Here is a 24,536-nt window from a genome sequence, read left to right as displayed (position 1 = left end):
AGAGCAAAAAGAGTAGCTATAAAAGATAAATAATGAAATAGAATCGGATAGAAATATTGCACAGATTGAATTGTAAAAAACGTCTAGTTGGAACACCATGAAATCAAAGAAGAGTGGAACAGAACCAGAGAACAGAACCAGGCTCAGATTATTTCCTCAGACAATGTTTGGTGTTTTGACTGTGCAGCAGAATGAATGAGGAGGAGGTTCTAAAGGGACTTCGGATGGGTTTTGGTAGTTTTGGTTTGGTTTTTGAGTTGAATGATTGCCGAGGTGGTTCTAAAGGTGCTTTAGGTGGTTTTATGGTTCCGTAAAATTTTGGTGCTGAACATGGAGGGTTGACTGGCTCTTAAGAAGGTTCTAGAGGTTCTCAAGGTGGTGTTATGGTCCCATAAAGTTTTAGCGCCTACCAAGCAGCGCTGTTTGGTTGTCAAGGAGGTTCTAGCAGTGCACTGTGTGTTGTGGTTGTAGGGTTCTTTAAACTTCCGTTGTCAGTAATTCCCATAAAACCGTTGTTAAGAAGATTCAAAGGTTCTGGAAAAAGGTTCTGGAAAAGTTTCTGGAGGTTAGGAGGGCTGTATATAGGTGGTTTTTGGGGTTCCCTAAAAGTTTTAAAACTGCTGAGAAGACTCCAGGGTTTCTAAATGTGGTCAAGACGTATAGCCCTAGGGTTCCTTAACGTTTTAGTTCTGACCAGCAATGGTTGAATTATTGGTGAGGGGGTTCTAGAGGTGCTTTACCTGGTTCTTCAGCACAGGTTGATCTGGTGATCTGAGGCTGGATCGTTGGAGATGTTTTCTGAAAGGTCAGAGTTCACGAGATGTGATGGTTAATATGTTGTCATTTATTCATTGAAAGCAAAATGCTGATATTCATCACGGGCTTCCTTCAAGTTAGCCGCTCGTTAGCTTGCTAACTCTTAGCTTGTCAGTGATGTTCTCATATTTGAAGGCAGCTTTCTTTAATGCGTTTTGAAAACTCCTCTAAGTGGTTTTATTGTTGCTGTAGATGGTTCTAATGACGATGGAGAGGGTTCATAGTCTGCAGAACTCTCAGAGGATCAGTTTTTATTGTTACCATCACACTTGATGGAAAAACCCTGCTGATCTGTCTCTCTGCATGTCTGGATCTGTCCTGATTAGGTTTCAGACTGACTACACTGTTAAAAACACCAGTCTGAAAACGAAAGTATCACACTGTGTTTCACTTTCATAGCTGATAGGAGGTTCTAATGGTACATGGAGATTTTATCGGTCCAATTAAACGTTCTGTGGTTCAGTGAGGACATTTAAGAGTCAGTTCTAACAAATCCATCCAGTTTAATGGTCTTTGAGGAGGTTCTGCAGGTGCTTCAGGAGGTTTTAGTCCCGATTGAAAAGACCGTGATGAACACGCAGTGAATGTTAGACGTCTTGTTTGAACACGCTATGGGAGAACAAGTTTTAGAAAACTGTACAGCTTCCTGTTATTATGGTTACTGCAGCTGTAGGGGAACCAAGCAGGAAGCCTAGAGGTGAGGTTCTGTTCAGATCAGGTCAGAACTTGGTGGAACAAAGTTTAATTGTAGCTGAGGAGGTTCTAGAGATGTTTTAGGTGGTTGTGGTCAAGCATTAGGTTTCAGTTTAGTTCTGAGAGGTAGTATTAATGTTCACTAAGGAGGTTCTATTGTTGCTGAGGAGGTTCTAGAAGTTCTGTAGGTAGGTATAGTCAAGATTTTAAGGTTCAAAGTCTTAGTGCTCACCAATGAGGGGTCAAATGGGTTCCATGGTTCTTTCTGTCTCCATCTCAGCAGTGCCTGACTCCACCTAAGTCCTAGCTCATTCATATATGGTCAAAGAGAAGGAGCTAGCAACCTGTGAGGACAACTGCCTGTCACTCAAAAGCAGCCCCGCCCCTTTATTCTGCAGAACTTTAAGCCCTGATATCATTTAAACAGCTGAGTTCAATAAAGACGCCTCTAGTGGACGTTAGAGGAAGAACAGTTTGGACGCAGCAGCTCTGTGTTTTGCAGATGAGAGGTTTTCCCACCAGCTCACTGCTCCTTGAATGACTAATTTAACTTGTAGAGGGAATTTACGTTTTCATGAGTGTCTCAGAGGACACACCCCTGGTCTCTCTCCCACTCCCTCTCCCACTCTCTCTCTGTCTCAGTTAATGTCTGTCTCTCGTCCAGGATGAACGTGTTGCTCCTTCTCTCTCTGGCTCTTATCATGCTGCCCTGCAGTGGTGAGTGACCTCTGACCTCTGACCTCTTGATAGTGGACATCAGTCAGTCAATCAGTCAGTTTAATGACGATAGTCTGTGCTCCACCTTTAAAGAAGTTTGTTTCATTAGTGATCAGAGAATGTGGAACGCTTTCCAGTGTTTTTAACTACTAATTAATTAATTAATGTGCTGCAGAGAAACCATCAAATGTGATGAAATGTGGTCAGACTCAAACATAATCTGCTTTAACTAATAACGCGTCGTTATGTGGTTCATATCCAGAACTCTTTCTTGTTCTTACAAATGCTGTTTTCATTTTTAAATTAAGTTAGGAAATTGCATCATTTTTGTAAAGTTGTTCTGAAGTTTCTCCGTTGGGATCGATCAGATCGTTTGGGGGCGGGGCTTGATGTGGTGATGGACAGAAGAGTAACAGTATTCATATTTCACATCATTTGTTCAGTCAACCAAAAAAATATGATTCTGATAAGAACAGAGTTACAACAGAATAGTTAGAAGCAGGAGGCAGAATATGAGAGCTAGGAAGAGCCACATTAGCTGGGAGGCTAAGATGACCTACTATTAGCTGGATGGTTAAGAAGCGCTACTATTAGCTTGAATGCTAGGAAGCTAGAAGGAGCTACTGTTAGCTGGGAGGCTAGAAAGGGCTACTGTTAGCTGGAAGGCTAGGAAGAGCTACTATTAGCTGGGAAGCTAGAAAGAGCTACTGTTAGCTAGGAAGCTAGGAAGAGCTACTATTAGCTGAAAGGCTAGGAAGAGCAACTGTTAGCTAGGAAGAGCTACTATTAGCTGAAAGGCTAGGAAGAGCAACTGTTAGCTAGGAAGCTAGGAAGAGCTACTGTTTGCAGGGAGGCTAGAAAGGGCTACTGTTAGCTGGAAGGCTAGGAAGAGCTACTATTAGCTGGGAGGCTATAAAGAGCTACTGTTAGCTAGGAAGCTAGGAAGAGCTACTATTAGCTGAAAGACTAGGAAGAGCTACTGTTAGCTAGGAAGCTAGGAAGAGCTACTATTAGCTGAAAGGCTAGGAAGAGCAACTGTTAGCTAGGAAGAGCTAATAATCTGCTGCTAATCTAATTCTAGAAGGCAGGAGGTCATAAAGTTCTGGCAGTTTGTCAGGCGCTGCAGTAAATGCTAATTCCTTTAAGTCCCTTTATTGTCCCAGGTTCGGGCTGCAGGTCTGTTCAGGCCGACTCAGACCAGGTCAGGAGGGACCACTGGACTAACCTTGATCAGACTCTTCCCTGATTCAGCTGTAGTTTGAAACCGTATGCGCGTGGTGTTACCAGACAGGGAACACAGCTCTGCTTTCACGCTAATGCAAAAAATAAATAAATAAAAGGAAAGTGAACAAGAATCTTCATGTTCATTAATCCTAACACTGAGTTCATCTGGATCACGTCCAACATCTTAACCACATAAACGTTCACAGTCGATGAAAAACAACAACACAGATATGAGGCACACATTGTTCATCTCCATAAACTGAAGTGATTACGACATCGGTATTTATTATGTGACAGATAAAGATCAACCGCCAGAGTGACATTAAGACAATCGACTGAACCCACATGAAATGTGACACAAAACCCAAAAGAAAGGAGCTGGAGGCTGCTGTTAGCTAGGAGGAAGAGCCACGTTAGCTAGGAGGCTAAGACGCTAGCAAGAGCTGCTGTTAGCTGATCAGCTGTATCATAAGTTCATCCATAAATGATATCAGCGTCCAACAGCTCTAACCTGTGGATTGTTCATAATTAAATGGGTCAAAGGTAGCGCAGCTGATTTTAAAAATAAATACAGATAAGTTAAGATAAGTTAAGTTAAGATAAGATAAGTTAAGATAAGTTAAGATAAGATAAGTTAAGATAAGTTAAGATAAGATAAGTTAAGTTAAGATAAGTTAAGATAAGTTAAGTTAAGTTAAGATAAGATAAGATAAGATAAGATAATCCTTTATTTGCTCCTGAAGATGTCTGTGTCTTGAAGAGGTTTGAGTCACACTGATCTAAACCGCTGACTTTGCTGGGACTTCAGGTCTGAACACGTCTTGAGACGGGAGGAGGCTTTGAGTCCACATTGTTCTTTAAACAGAGACTCTGAGCCAAACTCCTGTCGGCTCTGAAAATGAAACAAGCTGTGATTGGCAGGTTACAGGTGAACGTTCACTCAGGTGTTATCTTTCCCAGAGAGTCACTGGAATCTCAGTTTCAGTGTAAAGGATCATGAGCACACATTAATATCAGTAGAATTGTATTTAATTAATAGAATGAATTAGTTTAAAAAGTGTTATGCTTTGTAATGAATGTGTACGTCAGAGAAGTTAGCATAGAGCTAAAATGTATTGCTAGCACAGAAAGAGTGTGCAACAACAATCAAAGTAGCTGTAAAGCTAATGTTAAGATTGTAAAAATGACCATATACTAACTACGCTGGTATAGAAATTCATATTTTTATGTCTAAACTTCAACAGGTTGTCTTTAAATCTAAATTCCTGTTATTTTTAATCTTCATTGGTCCTTTATAATAAACTCTTCACTGTATTTATTCCACTTGTGGAATAAATGATCCTCTATAACAGAGCGAGACAAACCTTCCCCTTATAAGAACATATTCCTCATTAAATTATTTCTAAAGTGAAACCTGAAGTTGAGATTTGTTTTGATGCGTCTGTGAAACCAAACCACAGGAAGGAGACGCCGGTCTAACGGAGACTGAACCTGAGCCAGTGATTCACCTTAACGACGTTTCCGTTGCTGCTACGAGCCAAAGCCATAAACTGACTGTTGACGCTAGCGCACGCTGTCGGCCTCTTCTGTGCAGAACTATCCACGCGGCACATTTCTAATAATAAAGCAGCTTTTAACCTGCATTTGTACAAATACTCAACAAACTCATAAAACACTAACGTTAGCATAAAACTGATGTTAGCATTAAAAAGTTAGCATAAAAATCATTTAAATAAATAAATATTACAGTAAAAGACAGACATCTCAGTTGTTGGTTAAAATAATATTATAATATCTCCAAAGTGTGGTAGTGGTTATACTTATATAATACATATAGCTTCATTTTAGCCTAGCTTAGCACAAAGAACACTAGTTATTATTACTTATTATTATAATTATTGTTGTTGTTGTTTTCTCTCCACAGCGTCTTCAGGACCCCAGGAAGAAGAAACTGAGACGTCCACTGCGCTTTATGAAGACTTCACTATGACGATGGACTACGACTACGACTACAACACCACCTTCGACTACTACTACGGTAACAGAGCAACATTAGCTTCCTGCTGCTGGGACCAGGATCAGTGGAACTAACCCAGTCTGTCCTTTGTCTTTGTGTCTTTAGTAACAGTGCCGAACGAAGCCAAGGACATTGTGAGACATCTTCCATATCTATTATTACCCCAGAGATCAGATGTGCTAAGAAACATTTAAGCCTTTTATCAATGAATGATATGAACCAGTCACTGTCTGTTGCTCCAGCTCATTCTGGCTGTTGAGACACTTTTGATGCCTGAAATAAATTCTACTAATAGTAGCTTTTCCTAGCTTCCCAGCTAATAGTAGCTTTTCCTAGCCTGACAGCTTATAGCAGCTCTTCTCAGCCTGCCAGCTAATAGCAGCTCTTCTCAGCCTGCCAGCTAATAGTAGCTCTTCTTAGCCTGCCAGCTAATAGCAGCTCTTCTCAGCCTGCCAGCTAATAGCAGCTCTTCTCAGCCTGCCAGCTAATAGCAGCTCTTCTCAGCCTGCCAGCTAATAGTAGCTCTTCTCAGCCTGCCAGCTAATAGTAGCTCTTCTCAGCCTGCCAGCTAATAGCAGCTCTTCTCAGCCTGCCAGCTAATAGCAGCTCTTCTTAGCCTGCCAGCTAATAGCAGCTCTTCCTAGCTTCCCAGCTAATAGTAGCTCTTCCTAGCCCGCCAGCTAATAGTAGCTTTTCCTAGCCCGCCAGCTAATAGTAGCTCTTCCTAGCCTGCCAGCTAATAGTAGCTTTTCCTAGCCTCCCAGCTAATAGTAGCTCTTCCTAGCCTGCCAGCTTATAGTAGCTTTTCCTAGCCTCCCAGCTAATAGTAGCTCTTCCTAGCCTGCGAGCTAATAGTAGCTCTTCCTAGCCTCCCAGCTAATAGTAGCTCTTCCTAGCCTGCGAGCTAATAGTAGCTCTTCCAAGCCTGCGAGCTAATAGTAGCTCTCCCTAGGTTCTTCAGTGCTGATAGATCTTTGATGTCAGTTTGCCGTTTTAATTTTAGCATTTGGTAACCACCACCACCATCCTCTCTCAGGCCTCAGGGATTGGTCAGCTGACTCCGCTGCTCCTCCTGGGACTTGCACTGTCCTTCTGATCTTGCAGTGATGAGGGGGCGGAGACAACCTCGTCAGTGGCAACAGGTGAGAGCAGACAAAGAACACACTCACCTGAAACATGAATTTAAATAATGCAAGCAAACAAAACTGAAATAAAGATCACTTTAATCTTAATCCTAATATGTTAATCTTTAATATGAAGTTAAAGCTTTAAGGGAAATGTTTCCTGTTAACACCTGGAAATACGTTAAAATCAACGTTTAGCTGCTGGAAATGACACAAACCAGTTTAACACACATGTCCCACTATGGACATAAAACAAACTTAAGAACATACATATGTAATAGATGAATTGTTAAAATCATGTGTCTTAGATCATAAAATTAACATAGCTGCAACACCTCCAGGCTGTCCTGAACGTAGACAAAGAGAACCCAGTCAAACTAATGAACCAGAAATATTAGACTATAATGAGCCAATATTACATATCAGAGAGTTTGATCAACATCATGTGGACAAGACAGAAGACTATTGGGACAATGTTTAGTGGACAGATGAGACCAAAGTAGAATAGTTTGGTTTAAATGAGATGAAACAACACTGCATCATTCCAGCATCAGAACCTCATCCCTCCATCAAACATGGGGGTGCTAATGTCCTGGTTTGGGCCTGTTCTGCTGCATCTGGACCAGGACGGCTTGTCATCATTGATGGACCAATGAATTCTGAATTCTACCAGTGAACTCTAAAAGAAAATGTCAGGACATCTGTCCATGAGCTGAATGTGAAGAGAAACTGGGTCATGCATCAAGACAACAAGAACCAAGAACACAAGTGGTTCTACAAAAGAACGGCTAAAGAAGAACAAGATGAATGTTTAGGAACGGCCAAGTCAAAGTCCTGACCTTAATCCAATAGAAATGTTGTGGAAGGACCTGAAGCAAGCAGTTGATGTGAGGAAACCCACCAACATCTCAGAACTGAAGTGGTTCTGTTCTGAGGAATGGGCTAAAATTCCTCCAAGCTGCTGTAGACCACTGATCAGCTGTTACCAGAAACCAGAGAAGGCTTCACTCAGGTTTACATCTGTCTGATATGTAATATTGGCTCATGTTAGTCTAATATTCTCTACTTCTTTTAGCTGCTCTGTATTTATTAATATTTCACTTCCTGTTTGTTTCATTCCCCTGCAGATATTAATACCTGATCGACCTGCTGACGTCGCCTCCTCTTTGTTTTTACATTCAGAGACCTTTAACAGGTCGAACTGATTGGTTACCACGACGACGCGGTCCAGTTTGTGCTGTTTTTATATTTTTGTTTTGTAATAAATGATTTGATAGAACGACTGTGTCTGAAACTATTCATTTACATCATGAACTCCTTCCTTCTGTCCTTTGATCCGTCTCTCCCTCCGTCCCTCCTTCCATTTATATATCCATCCATCTGTCCATCCCTCTTTTCCTCCATCTCTTCCATCATTCATGGTTTCATCCCTCCCTCCATCTACTCTCCCTCCCTTCCTCTCTCCTTCTATTCCTCCATCCATCTCTGTCTCTCCATCCCTTCCTCTATCCCTCCATCTCTTCCTTCTATCATTCATGCTTCGATCCATCTCTCCTTCTCCATTCCTTCTATTCCCTCTCCTGTCCTTCCATCTACTCTCCCTCCTTCTATTCTTTCATCTATATATCATCCATCTGTCCATCCCTTTCTCCCCGTCTCTTTTCTATCATTCATGCTTTCATCCCTCCCTTCATCTACTTTCCCTCCCTCCTTCTATCCAACCCACTCTCCTTCCATTCCTCCATCCATCCATCCCTTTCTCTATCTCTTCATCTCTTCATTCTATCATCCATGCTTCCATCCATCCCTCCTTTCCCTCTTCCTCCTATCCCTTCATCGTCCCTTCTTCCACCCCTTCCTTCTATCATTCTTCCCTCCTCCACCCCTCTCCCTCCCTCGCTCCTTCTATCCACCCCACTCTCCCTCCCTCCCTCCAGTAAAGACTCAGACTCTTCTCCTCCATATGAATCAGTTTATTTAAGGCGTCTGGTCACATGGTCTCAGATGAGGAAGTAGATTCCTGCTGCAGCTTCAGTTTGAGTCACATCAGATCAGAGTCTCTCAGTCCTTCTCTTCAGTCCTGATATGTTCAGTCATTCAGCTCCTCATTCATCGTCACCGTGACGTCTTTGGTTTCTGACAAACTGTCTGGAAAAGAAACGACAAACTCTCTGGATGAACTAAAGAGAAAATAAATAACGAGGACTGAACCAACATCTGGTTTCTGTGCAGCTTCTATTGTCACTAATTCATTTGATGAGAGGAAGAACTAGCGCCAGACGTTGTGATCATCATTAACCAATAAACCAGAAAACAATTAACTCATCACATAAAAGTCAGAAAAAAATATTCCTACATTTTTATTTTGTTTGTGAAACTCGTTGTAGCTAACGGGACGTTAGCATAGCTAGCCTGTGTCGTTTTAGGCAGTAATCTTTGCTTCTGTCTGGAACAACCGGCTGGCCAATCCCGCTTCAGTCTGAGGATAAGGACCGCCCACCTCATTAACATACAGACACAGGAGGAGGTGTTGATAAAGGCTGGCTACGTGGTGCGTTTGATAACCGTTTATAAAAGAGAGAAACCGTCTCCATGTGATTTAAATGAATAACGTGACGGGACAGTTTCTGGTTGGAGCTCGTCTCCACGTGTCAACGATGTGCACAACTTCATTTATTAACTCATTCATTCATTTCTAGAAAACATCTGGTGAATAAAGGATCCACTGCAGTGATATTTACACGCGTCGATATATCTCTAGAAAAATAAAAGTCAAGCAGACTCCACGTGGTGTGAACAGTCCCGTCACCGTCACAGACCAGGTATCAGGTGTGCTGCGGTATGGGACGGGGATCTGAGAGGCTAGCACGCCGCTAACGCCCGCTAACGCCCGCTAACACCCGCACAGGAAAACTACTCTTCACAGGCAAGAAAAATACTATTTATATATATTTATATAAGTTTAACTCTGAAAACCCTTTTTAAAACAAAGCGTCAGATATGTGTGCAGTCACTGCAGCAGCTCGGTTCATTGGCTTTGAGACAAAAACTAATGAACATGATGATAAAGTGTGTGGTGGCACAGTGCGGCTGCAGCTCCATTCAACTCTGAATTAGATGAGAGAAGAAGAAGACGGGAAACGTCCTAAGGCCTCTGGAGGTGTGGAGCAGCGACGTCAGCGCTGCAGGTTTATAGATTCATTTATTTAGAAACTCATAGAGTCCAACTTTCACCCCTCCCTCCCTCCCTCCCTCTCTCTCTCTCTCTCTCTCTCCCTCTCTCTCCCTCTCTCTCTCTCTCTGAGCCGTCGGTCCGTCAGAAGAAGAATCAGAAGAAGCAGGAACCAAAGTGGAGAGTTCTCGTCTTTACGACCTGGAGGAGGAGCTAGCTCCAGCATTCGTCCCTCTGGAGACGGGGCAGATTGTTTCTCCTTAGCGGGACGCCTCGGCCTGGTCTTTCTCCTGGGCCGCGGGTTTGTCGGCAGCAGCTCCAGCGGGACGCTCCTTCTGCGGGGCGGGGTGCAGGCCGGCCTCGGTGCCGATGTCGACGGTGATGTTGGTGTAGAGAGGAAGGTGCTGCCGTGAGATGACCTCGTACTCGGCCGTGTTCATCCCGTCCAGCTTCCAGGTCTGACGCGTCTTGGCCAACATGTTAAACCTTCGAACAGAGAGAGACACGTCAGGGTTTACGCTACAGAGCTGGGACAGCGTCTGCGGGACAGCGTCTGCGGGACAGCGTCTGCGGGACAGCGTCTGTCTACTGTACCTCTTGGGGTTCACGTCGTTGCCCTTGTCCAGTTTGTGTTTAATCATCTTGTAGCGGCCGACCTTCAACGATGGACGGGTGATGTACATCCCGGCCAGAGACACTCTGAGGAGACAGGAGACAAAATTCAAACCCTCCTCTTTGGTCCTCTGATGAGCTCGCTGTAACAACGTCTCCTCACCTGACTCCGATGTCGTCGTCCTCCCCCCCCCAGCCCCAGTAGTTGTTGGGGAAGCCGTTCATCTTGAGGTAGTGCAGAGGCGTCAGAGCGGACACTCCTCCGAAGTACATCTTGTACGGAAGCCTGGAGGGGACAGTTGGGACAGTTGGGACAGTTAGAGCCGAGGGTCAAACCCAGAGGGAGCCTTCAACGGGACGTCCGGAGACTTACTTGTAGCCAAACTTGTCCATGGCGATGGCGGCGTGCTTGGGGTTGGAGTCGCAGACGTACGTGTTGCGGTCGTCCTCCGGGATGAGGTCCACGTCGTGGAAGAAGAGACAGTCCCAGTCCTCCTCCCTCATGGCCTCACGGAAACCAACGTTCATCAGCTTGGCTCGGTTGAAGGTGTAGTTACCGGCCTGGAGACACAAACACCAGCGATGAGACGTCTGTCTGAGAGACGCTCTGCTGTCCTCTAGTCCTCTCAATTATTAATTAATCAATGATCAGAACGGAACTGTCGAGACAACGAAGGAGACGAAGACAACGACCAAGAGGGAGACGAAGACAACGAAGGAGACGAAGACAACGACCAAGAGGGAGAGGAAGACAACGAAGGAGACGAAGACAACGAAGGAGACGAAGACAATGACCAAGAGGGAGACGAAGACAAAAAAGAAGAACACAAATAAATCGTGGACAAAGAAGAAGAAGAACAACGAAAAGAAAGATGACAAAGACGGAGATGAAGACGGTAACAGAGAGACAACAAATAAGACAAAGACGATGCAGTAGAAGAGGACAACGACAGGAGACAAAGGTGAAGAGGACGATAAAGAAAAGGAGATGAAGACGTCAAAGACAACGAGAGGCAACGAGGGGAACATCGACGAAGAAGAAGACAAATATGAAGAAGAAAGAGACAGCAATGTCAAAGAAGACGAAGATGGAGACGTAAGCGGAGACGATGTCAAAGAAGATGAAGGAGGAAGAAGAAGAGGAGGAATAAGATCAAGAACAAGGAGACGATGACAAAGGAGAAGACAGAGAGGACAACACAGGAGACAGAAGGAGACAATGAAGGAGAAACAACATGAGGACAATAAAAACCATTAAGACAAAAGAGACAGAATGATTTTCTGTTTCTACTTTTCCAGGTTTCTTATTTTTTATTAAAGCGTTTGTAGAAGAGACTGATCTGATTCATTAGAGCTTCAAGTTTAACTTTATTTCTTTTAGAGACGTTATCAGCTGACTGATCAGAGGACAGCAGACCGTGGCGGTACCAGCCCACCAGAGGGCGCTGCTGGTCCTGGTCCTGGTCCTGGTCCTGACTCTCACCTGGTGGATGACGTAGATGCCGTAGCTGAGCTGCTGTCTCTGCAGGAAGGGATGCAGGAAGTAGAGCAGGAACTTGAGGTGGTGCTCCCGGTGCCGGTGCGGGATGATGATGGCCGTCCGGTGCCGGGCGGCGCAGTCCGGCGGCCTGTAGCGCCCCCCGCGGACCACCAGGGGGTTCTTCTTCTGGACCTGGGCCAGGGTCAGTCCTGACGGGAAGCTGACGTGGATCGGTCCACCTGGGGGAGGACAACAGGACGTCACCGGGAGGAAGTAAAGAGACAGGACAGATCTGAGACTGGGTTCAGGTTCAGAGAAGACAGAGGAGGAGACAGAGGAGGAGACAAAGACTGAGACGGAGAAGACGATAAGGGAGGAGACGACGTGATTGAAAGCTTGAACTCAGATCAACTGGTGACTCCAACCGGACCGGTTTCATAACCAGAACATGACGTCAAACCTGTTTTTGTCTCTGTCCCTCCTCAGGACGATCAGAGACAAAAACACCTCAGCAGCCTGATCCAGCTTCACTGTCTGTCCACTGTGTCTCTGCTTCAGTCTTTGAGTTTAGACTTAGTGGAGCGGACAGAGCTAGAAGGAAACCAACGGGTCAAACTGTCCTGTAGCTGTCCCAGGTAACTGTAACTGTCCTGTAACTGTCCCAGGTAACTGTCCCTGTAACAACAGGTCAAACTGTCCTGTAGCTGTCCCTGGTAACTGTCCTGTAACTGTCCTGTAACTGTCCCAGGTAACTGTCCCTGTAACAACAGGTCAAACTGTCCTGTAGCTGTCCCAGGTAACTGTAACTGTCCTGTAACTGTCCCAGGTAACTGTCCCTGTAACAACAGGTCAAACTGTCCTGTAGCTGTCCCAGGTAACTGTAACTGTCCTGTAACTGTCCCAGGTAACTGTCCCTGTAACAACAGGTCAAACTGTCCTGTAGCTGTCCCATAACTGTCCTGATAACTGTCCCAGGTAACATGGTATAAACGTGTGGACGTTAAAGAGAGGGGACATGTTTACTGATCTCCATCCTGATGATTAGATCAACTATTATAGAAGTTTACTGATGAAGACGAGCGTCACATCTACTGGAAATACAACAGAAGAAGAAGAACGAATAGAAGGAGGAGGAGGAGGAAGGAGACAAAGAGGAAGACAGCAAAGATGAGGAAGAAGATCGAGAACAAGAAGACGATGACAAAGAAGAAGAAAAAGACCATGAAGAAGAGGACAACAGAGAAGATGGACGAGGAGACAAAGATGAAAAACAGGGAGGAGACGACAAAGACGATGAAGACGAGGAGCTGGGTCTGTTGTGACTGGGGACGCACCAAAATGAAAACTCTTGGCCGAAAACTGAAACACCGGAAGAAATGATTATGACGATTATTAGTTTCATTTATGGCTCTGACTGTTCTAACGTCACTCACTGCGTTTACATGGTCTTTAGTATCCTGAATTTGATCGGGTTTTTGAAGTATCCCGATTTCGTGTTTGTCCATGTAAACACCATATCCCGAATTCAGAAATCGGGATATGCTCATTTCCCGATTTCAAGAAACCCGGTTTTCCTACCTGGAGTACTCCGATAGAAGCCGGGATACTGGAGCATGTATACACCTTATCCCGATCTCTGACGGCTGCCCACTGTCTGCGCAGGCGCGAGTGACGCCAAGTGACGCACTAGATATACAAACAACATGGCGGCAACGAGAACTTCTCACTTTTGGAGCGACGAAGAGACAGTGAAAGAACTAAACATAACGACGTGTTTAGATGCAGAAAACACCGACATGCTGATGTATTCAAATCTGTTGCGGAAAAGCTACGTGACGCTGGTTTTCCACCTCGCTCCGTTGAGCAAGTTAGGTCGCGTTGGAAAACACTGAAAAAGACGTAAAACACGCATGCGCAGATAGGATGCAGTGATCGGAAAACGGGTTTCTGGTATTTATCATGTATACGGGGATATGAATAACCGGGTTTCTCTGTGTTCCATGTAAACACCATATCCTGGATAAGCCTCAAAGCCGGGATACTAAAGATCATGTAAACGCAGTCATAGACATCAAGGCAGTGAGGTTTCATAAATTAATGTTTCAAAGAATAAATCAGTTACAAAATTATGAAAAGATTTATTCAGAACCTTCCAACAATCGACCCACTCTGGCTCCATGACCATCGTACTGGTCTCTCCTTTTACTTTGGCATCGTCACTGGGAACGTCCTCGTTTGGACGTTTTGAGTTCAGGTGATAAATTAAATGCAAATCGTTTTATATAATATTTATAAAATACTTTATATACTGAAATACGTCCACATGGCAGACGTTCCCGTGCTGGCTGTGGTTCCTGCTCGTGTTATCACCACATCCTGTTTCAGTGACACCAGTCTTTCCATCTTCAGTTCCCTCTCAGTCGGGGCGTCCCTGGCTGTGACTGAGGACGAGGACGTCTCATTCTGATCATCTTTATACGACTGAAACCTCTGAAGGAGAAATCTAATCTATGAAGCAGCTCAGGAAGTAAAACATTAAATCCTCCAGGAGTTTGAACAGGACGGGACAGCAGTACCAGGACGTCCTGCTCCAACAACAAACACAGCTTCACTCACGGGCCGTCCCAGATTAACACCGGCTCAGTTTAAACCTCCGTGATAACCCAGTCCTGGTCTGGTGGTTGGACTTCACGGCTTCTGATCCGGGACACGGGTCCACAGGTGTGTTTGTCTCCTGACTGATCACAGACACATCAGTCAAGAGTTTGTCCTCCGTGAGAGACAAACTCTGACTGAGACAAAGGACGAGAGCAGGAAGACGAGACGAGAAGAGACGAGCAGCGAACCTGAACCTGAACCTGAACCTGAACCACAACACTTTTATTTGAGCGTCTGTGTCACAAAGTTAAAGAAGATGAAGATGAGGATGAAGAAGAAGAAGACGAAGGAGAAGACAAGGAGGATGACAAAGAAGACAAAGGAGGAAACAAAGATGAGGAAGAGGACAACGAAGGAGGAGCCCATGATGAGACATGATGACTTCCTGCATCAGTTGCATCCCGTCCTCTTTAAATCAGTTTTTACTTTAGTTGTCTGATAACTCAGAGCCTCTGAGCAGCGTCTGGTGGAGCTGTTGAAGAGGAACCAGTGAAACATGAACCAGTTTCAGTGTAACTCCATCTGGGCTCTGACTCAAAAACATTCCTACATTCTTTTAAGACACATGTCCAACCCCTCCAGCTCCGTCAAGAATCCTGACACGTCCTTTAATGAGACGTCGTTCAGGTTTTTCAAGTTTCCTGACTGAACCTGATCCTCCACCTCCTCCTCCACCTCCTCCTCCTCCTCCTCCTCTACCTCCTCCTCTACCTCCTCCTCCTCCACCTCCTCTACCAGATACAGGCTCAACCTTTAAAACACATCAACAGATTTTATTACAGGAAAACTTCACTGTTATAAAACTGTCTCTAGAGTGTCCCCTCTGTTCAACAGCTACTAGAAAAACTACCACAACTAGTACGACAACAACTCGTTCTTCTTTGTTCTCATCTAACGTCAGACCTAAAATAAATACCTCCTCACGTTAGAAACATCTGGATCGTCCCAGACACCGGTACCAGGACGCAGACCTCCAGCGGGACAGGCCACTCACCTATTAGAGGGGACTTCCTGGGGCAGTAGGGCATGTCGTCCGCCTGGCTGTGGGCCTTGGACAGGTGGGACAGGTTGGCGTAGACGTCCCCCCCGTTGATGCCGGGCGCCGTGTGGTTGCGTCCGGACGCGGCGCCGCCGTCCGGCTTGCGGAAGATGCGGATGAAGTAGGTGACTCTCTTCTGGTAGCCCTCCCGGGACAGCAGCGCCATGACGACCAGCTGGATGCCCAGGAACATGAATAGGTAGCGCCATTTAGACTGGATCCCGATCATGGTGGCGGTGGCGGCGGCGGAGGTGGCGGCGTTCAGCTAGCTCTCTCTCCAAGACGGAGAAGTTAAATGAGACGATTGTCGGGTGTAAAGTCAAACACTCTTTGATATGAAGGGAACGATAGAAAAAAGGCACTTTTGGTGGAAGGGGGGGGGGGGGGCACAAGGTAAAACCAAGAAGCAGAAAAATAGAAAAATATTCTACACCAAGAAAAACTAATAATAAAGAGTCTTAGTCTGCTCGTCTGCTGCTTCACTGCATTCCTTGTCTCCGGTCGGCAGGAGGCAGATATCTCCAGAGCTGGCTGCTGGTCCAGGGGGAGGTAGGGTGACGATGGCTGTCCCACATCATGTGGTTTCACCCCCACTGAAGCTCCAGCTCATTCGTCTTCTGGTCAATAAAAAAAGAAAGACTCTCTTTACACCTCCTCCTCTTCTCCCTCGTGTCCTCTCCTGGGGGAGGCAACAACAACAACAACAACCGCCGCCGCCGCCGCCGCCGCCATGACAAAGGGAAGCATGTGCAGCCGATACTTCACCGAGGATCACACCACCGACTCACCGCCTCACTGGCTGGAGAGGCAAAGGGAGAGGGGGAGTAGTGGAGCATGACCAGGGGTGGGAGGAGAGGGAGCATGTGTTTGTGTTGTTTAGGTGGAGGGGGAGGAGCCAGAGAGAGAAAGGAACGGGGGGGGAGGAGGAGGAGGAGGAGGAGGAGAGCTTCGACTCCCACTGCTGCTCTTCAACCCACGGCTGGGACAGGGTGGGTGGACAAGAACTGGACCGGTCGCTCCAGCTCGACTCTGAAACACAAGGAGGAGGAGGAGGAGGAGGAGGAGGAAGAGGAGGAAGAGGACACACGTTAGTTAAAAATGTTGATGAACAACGACCCAGTTTGTCCCTCAGCTCCTCTGACCTGGGGTGGACAGGAAAACTTCCTAGAACTAAAAATGCTAACGGTGATGCTAACGCCGATGCTAACGCCGATGCTAACGGTGCAGAGCTTGTGTAACCTGTCGTCCTGCTCTGCTGCAGCGTCCCACACATCCTTCCGTCCCGGATCAATTAGTCCTCGTTAAAAGCAGCCGGCCTCAGATTACTAATCCTAATCCCACTGAGCGCTGCCGCAGCGCCGGAGACACAACAACCGCCGCCGCTCAGATCTTCACAGAATTCAGATTTTAAAAGAGTTTAATCCCAAAATCTTGTTAAAGAAGGTAAATGCTGCAAACATTACAACAACTACTGAGACATCAACTGAAAACATAATAAAATAATAATGCAGCACTAATTATAATTACTTATTATAAATACTTGTGTTCATTTTATTTTAACGTCTAGTTTTAAGCCGCCAGGTTGAAAAGAACTAAATGTTCCTTTAAAACAAAACCAACAGAAGACAGACGCCTGATAAGTGTCTTTGTCTTGAAGTTCAAAGACAATAAATGTTTTTCTCTGAGGGATGTGTGGGTCTAAGGGGGGGGGGGGGAGCAGATGGCAGCAGATTGACCCCTCTCACTAGAATAACCCCACAGATTATAGATATGGTTTATAAAGATCAGAGACTCTGGTTAATCCCACAGGAGAGTTCAGTCAGACAGGAGCAGTGATCTGTATGTGAAGGGCTCTACACTCCATCTGTGTCTGTTCTCACATGATCACCTGAACCTGTTCGCTCTACAGCTGGAGGGCCACGGCGTACCTGAGCTGGATCATTCAACAAAAACTGAACACGCAGACCTGATCCTTTACTATCAGAGTACTCCTGATACTTACAGGATTACTAAGTAAGTACTTGTTCTTTGTGTTTTTCGCTCTTCTTCTCAGCACCACTGCTGTCGTCTTCTATCCGTGCTTTAAGCAGCAGAGCCGCCACACAACCGCTGACAAACGGAACGTCTTGTTTCCCACCCAGGGGGCATTAATATTACATATATGTGGTATGTCCACACGCCTGCTGGTTCACACATGAATGAAGACAAAGAAGGCCAACAAGAAAATAAAGAGGACGGGGATATAGGAGCTATATATATATATATATATATATATATATATAAATACTGATTATTATCTGGGGACTTTAGATTATGGACAACAGTGGATCAAGTTAGGGCCAGAGAGCAGTGCTGCCACGCTAGCCGTTAGCGTCACCGTTAGCATCCCCGTTAGCGTCTGCTCTGGAGTCACTGTTGAGTTCTTTGAGGCCGGACTAGATCTGTGTTGAGAAGCTGGTGCTCAGCGGTTGTGCAGCTGTGGTGGGATGTTTTTAATTCTAACCAAGCGTGCGAGGGGCTCCCTTTAATCACTTCCCACACATTTCATGTTCAGGTTTGTTTGTTTTCTCGTCCTTTTCAGTTTCCCCCTGCGGCCCGGAGCCACGGTGACGACGGACTAACGTGAAAACATTGCAGCACGCTGAGGTAACGCCACGCTGAACCGTTCTGATCATCACTGACAGCTGCAGCCTTTGATACCACAACCTGCATGCTATGATGCTATGATGCTATGATGCTAACCCCTGCTAAAGGCTGCTAACACCCACTTATAGCGTAACGTTGACAGACACCTACCTGGTTTAGTTTTAGAGGTCTATACGTGACCAGAGCAGCTCAGTCAGACTAAACCACTTCTACCACTCATATTACTGGCCTCTGCAGGACAACCAGCATCAGGGTCTCAGTTTAATTAGTTCCCTCACTTTTAACGTTTGGGTTTGGGTTTTATCAGTAAACTGTTATTTAGTCAGAAACGTTGAGGCTCTGGTTTAGATCCTAGAAGGACAGCAGCTACATAAACAAGCCCAGGAGACACCGAGGACTTTACACCTCACCAGACACTCCTCTTGACGACCCTCAACTTCTACTGATCAACAGCAAAGCACAAATCATCGTATTTTCAGCAGCAACCGGCCGAGGGTTGTTTCACAGTCGCCTGCTATCTGAGCCAGACATTCCAGGAGCAGATGGTTCAGATCAGACGCTCGGCGACGTGGCCTGCCCCCGACTTCAGGAAGAGACCGTTTCACTGCACAGAAAAACGGCTTCGACTGCGTTTCAACGTGACAGCGAAGCAGAGGAATGTTCGACACCTGTGCTCTGGTTAGAGGAAGCACACGACAGAGCTGTGCGTTAGAGGACGACGCCTTCACGTCCGCCTCCAGCGCCTGGAGGGGCGCGGCAGCTTGTTAATACCTGAGCTTCTTGTTGAATCTGGGGGAAGTTCATGAAATCCCTCTCACTTCCTCCACACAGATTTGGTTTCAAGCTCAAGCTTCACGGCCTCTGGTTGCGTTTTATCTTTTAACCAGTAGCAGCTACGTCTGGGAAAAAAACAGGTCATAGTATCAGGGTGCGTCAGACGCGTCATAAAAGTCCAGCTAGAGTTTAAAATGTAGCCTGAGACGTAAAACAATAATCTGGCTGCAGTCTGTCTCGATCTGTTATTTATTTTAGTTCTGCCATAAACTAAAACGATGTCCCTGCAGCAGCAAAGCTTAGCGTCACGGCTGCCAAAGAAACAAAATGCTCCGACTGAACATGTCCGCTGAGTGGAAAGAACTTCACTCTGGTTTATAAACCAATAAAACGACTAAACAGAGTCCACGGAGTCCACTCAGTCGAAGGCTGCGCCCAAACGACAAACACTGAACGCTGGAGCAGAGGACGCAACAATCCAGTCCACTCTAGAGAAGACGAGGACAGACTTTAGGAAGACACAGGAGACCAACTCTAGGACATTTAGGACCAGATATCAGGACTCAATATTAAAACCTGATGAGGACACCCTAGTCAGGATCGGTTCCTGTTATCAGATATTCAGTCTATTCTTTAGCAGCTGGCTAGCCACGGTTAGCCTCAAGGCGTCCAATCAGCTGCTCTGTGTCCTTGTAGACGTCCGTCTCGTCCACACAGCTCAGTCTGAAGGAGCTGTCGACTAATTTTGATCCTCTATCAGCTCATGTAATGATTCACAGACATGTTCACGGTGCAGGTTATCAACCTCTCAACCACCAGCATTTACACCCTGCCACAGCTCAGGCAGACGAATGCTAACGCTAGCTTACTGACAGGATGCTAACTCAGTAGGACTCTGCTCCAGATCCAGTCTAAGGATCATATGAGACCCCTCGTCATCACAGTTATCTCTGAACTGGAGCCACTTCTTTATTTATGTTCTTCTACACGGTCTGATTTCTGTGTCTGTGTCTCAGACGCATTTATTCTAAGTCACTGATCATTTCTTTTCCCCCAAAATAATCCGTTTAATCACATATACTACCTGCTGATAAGTTCTGACCTCGGTAACCTCCTCTGGTTCAGAGCAGCCAATCAGGCGAGCTCTCTCCGTCTCAGAGACTTTATTCAAAACATGTTGGAAAAACCTGTCGAAGCAAGAAGCAGGAACTGAACTTGTCATGAATGTGTTGTGTGTCCTCTAGGCTCATTCACTTCATGTAAATTAGCACAGACGCATGCTAAGTGTGTTAGCAGGTAGTGAAAACAGGCTAGCTTCTAAGGCTAATGCTAAAGCCAGTGGCTAAAAACAGTATGACCTGGTTTTAGGATGAACTTTGACCTGTGTCACTTGTAAATATGAATTTAGCCGACTCAGATTAATGTCGTGTCAAACTGGATCGGTCCTCTTCATTTAGTCTGCAGCCGACACCGAACAGCTTTAAGAATAAAATCAGTTTGTTGGTTTTTGTTCAGTCTGACAGTTTTATTAAAAATAAACTTCCACCGTGACCCCACGTGACCCCGTCCTCCTCCGACGTCTGAACTCAAAGCAGCGACCCGTTCCCTCTGGAGACTCTACCTTGGCTGCAGCGCGTCTGTATCTCACCGGGAACCACTCAGCGCCTGAAGCCTCCCGTGAACTGTCACGGAGGCTGAGAGGTCGATCCGTCAAACCTTTTAACGCTGAGCCTCACCCGTTGTTTCCCTCTCACTCCAGCAGCATTAACGGGCATTAGCCGCAGCTTCACGCCGTCACATCCTCGCTCTTCCGAGCCGAGGCTGAGAACATCGGTGCGTCACAGATAAAGGGTTAAATTATTTACTGTAAAACAGACGCGGCCGGTCTCCACAGCTGCTGAAACCCACACAACCAGGACCTTAATGTGCGTATTACTAATCATGTTCCCTGCGCGTACGATGAGGTGTTACACAAGAGCAGCAGGCTGGGAAGGAACAGACGTCGTTCTCATTCTGTGCTCGTACGCGGCTCTTTTCTCTCGACCAGGCGCCGACCGGGCAACGTGCAAACATGCCCTGAGAAAGAGAAACAGAAAGAGGTGTCTGCATAACAACGCTGTCATGGCAACCCATCCCCGGGGCCCTGACCATCCAGGGAGGGCGCCCCCCCTCTCCCCAGAGGCCGGCTCTGCTGGGACAGAGGAGATAACACATCCTCCTCCTGCCTCTGGTTGCTTAGGACGTTTCTATGGTGCGGCGTTCAACTCCCAACTCCACCGGGGAAAGGATCTTGTCCAGTGGCAGTGACGCACACGGGGCTGCTGATAATGAAACCCCCACGGGGGCCGTTAAAGGTCCCGCGGGGCGCGTTCAAACAAAGAAGTGCTGCGTAAGGCCGACAGAAAGCAGGCGCACAGCGACCGTCAACAGAAAGAGAATAGGAACAAAAGCCGTGTCAACAGTCTGACGGGGCGACAATCAAACATCCAGTCGTGTTTGACTCAGGACGTCAACTGCACCGGGACGGAGCAGGAGGAGGATCTAAAACGGTCTGTTCTTCCATGATCTGATGACAACACGGAGAAGGAGTTAGTAAAGTTACTCTACGGCGAGGAGGATGTGAAGAGCTGACATCAGCTGGGAACATGAAGAACTCCTCTTCCTCAGACCAGCCCTGCTGAGTAGCTGGTCTTTAATGTGACCCAGGACCCAAAGGAAGGAGGTCACACGTGTCCCAGACCACCTCCACATGTGGACTGACACCTGGACACTCGAGACCAGATCAGCCGGGACAGATGTCCATACAGATCTACACCATACGTGTCAAACATAAGGCCCGGGGACCAAATCTGGGCCGCGGGATGAATTTGTGACTTGCAAAAAAATGACATTAACTGCCATTTCTCCATTAAAAGTAACTGCTATTATCAGGTTCACACAGATTTACTGAGAGTCGTGGACGTAACAACACTGAGACCTACAACTAAACACAAACTGCATTTATTTCTCTTCAGTAACGTCCGGTCATTAAATGTTTTCATGATGTTCTTCTTTGAACTAAAACAAAGGGAAACATTTAGAGTTGTCGTTATTTACAGGTAGACATGGTGTTACTGGTCCGGCCCCCCCTTGACCTCAGACTGGGTCACATGTGGCCCCGGAGCTACCCCCTGATCTAGTCTTCACCTTCAGCCCAGCGCCTCCTCAGAGATCCATCTGTTCTGACTTCAGTCTTTGTTCTGATGTTGCAAGAAGACGTTCCTCAAAGAGTTTCAGCCTGGAGGGTTGTGCAACAATCCGGAGTGAGCAGGCTTCAAACCTCAGACCTGAACAGTGTCAAGCCGCTCGATCAGAGTCCACCACAGATAGCAGACCAGGTCTAGGGGGGAGGGGGGGCCGCCACGCTGGGGCCCTTTGTTCCGCTCAGTGTTTACACCACAACTCAAAGGCTACGAAACCTGTTCCACCTCAGAACCAACCCGACATGTCGACACCCTGCCCGGTCACCGTCCTCCGGTCCGCCGGCTCCCAGGCAGCCGTCAGCCGTTAGCCGTTAGCCGTTAGCCGTTAATCACAGATGTTTACTCTTAACTCTCTAAAAAAGTTGTTCTCGTTTTTACCACTTGACTGATTTGTGACTTCAACAAACTTTTACGCGTTTGTGAAACAGTTAAACAACTATAAATCAAAGTTAGCTCGTCTGACAGCTAAACTAAGCTAAGCTAAGCTAAGCTAAGCTAAGCGTTTAGCCAATTAACAGCAGTAATTGTTTAATAACGAGCCGTTACTTTTAATTCAAGATCAACTTTAAACCTTTTAACAGAAGCTAATGCGCTTCTATCTAATCTATTTACTCACAAAGACGTGTTAGCTGATTAAAGTCCTCTCACCGCGGACTCCAGACTAATCCTGGCCAGCTGTGGGAGCCGAGCCGAGCCGAGCCGAGCTAACCGCTGCGGCCGGGGACGCTAGTTAGCCGGTTAGCTCGCCAGCTAGCCAGCTAGCTAACTTAGCGATGCCCCACGGAGCAGTTTCCGCCATTTATTCAAAAACCAAACATGTCCTCTGGGTTTCGTTCTCACCTGACCGGGCTGATTTAGTCCGGGACCGGCTGGAGGAGGTACCGGGTTAACGGGGATCTCAACAACCGCCTCCTTCCTCCGTGTTTCCGTCGTGTTGTGAAGTTGGTGCCTCGGTGAAGACTGAGCTGAGTCGGTGTCTCTGAGTCTCTGCTCCCTCCCCTTCACACACACACACACACACACACACACACACACACACACACACACACACACACACACACACACACACACACACACACACACACACACACACACACACACACACACACACACACACACACACACACACACCTGTAACTCCAGTCTTTATTATCTGGGCCTGTAATTATCTCCATCATCGTTTTATGTAAAAGTTTTGAAAAATGTCAGATTTGTTTGTAAATCACGTTATAAATAAAGTTATGAAAGAAAAACTATAATTATTAATGACTGTGTTTATATTATTGTGACTTTATGGGAAGTTTTGAGTTAATATGTCAGATAAGTTTGTAAATTATGTTAAAAAAAACATAAAAAAATATCTACTCAGATTACTTTAAAACAACACCTGTACTTATTTATATTAGTTTATGTGGAGTTTTTAACACATTTCAGATTTGTAAATGATGTTATAAATAGTTAAAGAATTAATATTCACTGTAATTACTTTAGAAATATCTGTTTGTACTAACTTTTGAACTAATGTGTCTGATTGGCTTGTAAATGATTATAAAGATGTAAAAGTAAAAGCTCCACTTGGTTATGTTTCTGTCAGGCCCGTTTGAGCCAACGGGTTTGATTTGAATTATGTTGTAAAGGTCATTATTTGAGTCCATACTCAATTTAATTAGAGATTTATTTGTTTGTACATTATGTCATAAAAAGTTGTAAAGATAAAATAAGGCAATAATATGCAAATATATAAAGGTATATAACCTGGAGGATGGATGGAACGTTTCCTCCATGTTATCGTTTAAAAGTGTCGTGACATCCAGAAGTTTAAAGGTCAACATGTTTTCCTGCTGAAGATCATCGTCCCACTCTTGAGTAGACGCGTCTCCGTGACAACGCCGATCATCACACGCCTTGCTCCTTCTCGTTTCTGCTGGGACACGGTTTGTTCAGATGTACCGGCCACTTCCTGCGTGCCCCTCGCCGGCTCTGGCCAGCGTCGACGCTCTGGTGTCGGCCCTGTGGCGGAGACTCTTCCCCCGGCACAGGCTTGGACCCGACCACCGCCTGGACCAGGTCTTTGCCAGGATGTCCCTGTGGCCCGAGTGGGCCACCCTGCAGCTGTGTCCCTATTATTTTGACCAGGTCACGTCCAGCCTTCCCAGCAGACAGCCGGTCAGACACACGTGGGACCCCGTGCTGTGGTATGAACACAGCGTCACGTCACCAGAGCTCATGTCTGCTGCTAGCAGCGCTATAACCGACCCTCTTCCTCCCCCCTGTGGCCTAAAGGAAGAACTGCAGCCTCAGGTTGAGACACTTCCAATCGTG

General features: G+C 46.1%; 1 protein-coding gene and 1 long non-coding RNA gene across 4 annotated transcripts; one reads left to right on the top strand and one right to left on the bottom strand.

The window, feature by feature from the left end:
* Positions 1 to 2,144: 2,144 nt before the first annotated feature.
* On the top strand, positions 2,145 to 7,889 carry LOC311496910. Its single transcript, XR_014699361.1, has 5 exons — positions 2,145 to 2,226; positions 5,375 to 5,488; positions 5,573 to 5,601; positions 6,504 to 6,609; positions 7,719 to 7,889. It is a non-coding gene; the product is annotated as an uncharacterized lncRNA (long non-coding RNA).
* A 666-nt stretch (positions 7,890 to 8,555) lies between these two features.
* On the bottom strand, positions 8,556 to 23,206 carry LOC311496896 (beta-1,4-galactosyltransferase 3). 3 transcript variants are annotated; one of them, XM_084556921.1, is made up of 7 exons: positions 23,055 to 23,206; positions 15,508 to 16,581; positions 11,859 to 12,094; positions 10,749 to 10,936; positions 10,539 to 10,661; positions 10,358 to 10,462; positions 8,556 to 10,249 (listed from the first exon to the last, which is right to left on the bottom strand). In XM_084556921.1, the coding sequence occupies exons 2-7, from the start codon at positions 15,779 to 15,781 to the stop codon at positions 10,024 to 10,026; spliced, it is 1,152 nt and encodes a 383-aa protein (XP_084413047.1). In that variant the 5' UTR covers positions 15,782 to 16,581; positions 23,055 to 23,206; the 3' UTR covers positions 8,556 to 10,023. The 3 variants fall into 3 exon arrangements, with proteins under 3 accessions (XP_084413047.1, XP_084413049.1, XP_084413048.1); XM_084556923.1 differs by lacking the exon at positions 23,055 to 23,206 and adding an exon at positions 22,831 to 22,888; XM_084556922.1 differs by lacking the exon at positions 23,055 to 23,206 and adding an exon at positions 18,970 to 19,083.
* Between the last annotated feature and the right edge of the window lie 1,330 nt (positions 23,207 to 24,536).

This window comes from Chelon labrosus (genome assembly GCF_963514085.1).
Source record: "Chelon labrosus genome assembly, chromosome: 12".
NCBI lineage: Eukaryota > Metazoa > Chordata > Actinopteri > Mugiliformes > Mugilidae > Chelon > Chelon labrosus.
This window is presented reverse-complemented; position numbering and strand designations above follow the sequence as displayed.

What these genes read in the sequence shown, in the direction of transcription:
- LOC311496896 (XM_084556921.1), bottom strand. Translation starts at nt 15,781, where the DNA reads ATGATCGGGATCCAGTCTAAATGGCGCTACCTATTCATGTTCCTGGGC. An exon ending in GACGACGACATCGGAGTCAG is followed by an intron (nt 10,463 to 10,538) that starts GTGAGGAGACGT and finishes CTGTCTCCTCAG; the next exon opens with AGTGTCTCTGGCCGGGATGT. An exon ending in AACGACGTGAACCCCAAGAG is followed by an intron (nt 10,250 to 10,357) that starts GTACAGTAGACA and finishes CTCTGTTCGAAG; the next exon opens with GTTTAACATGTTGGCCAAGA.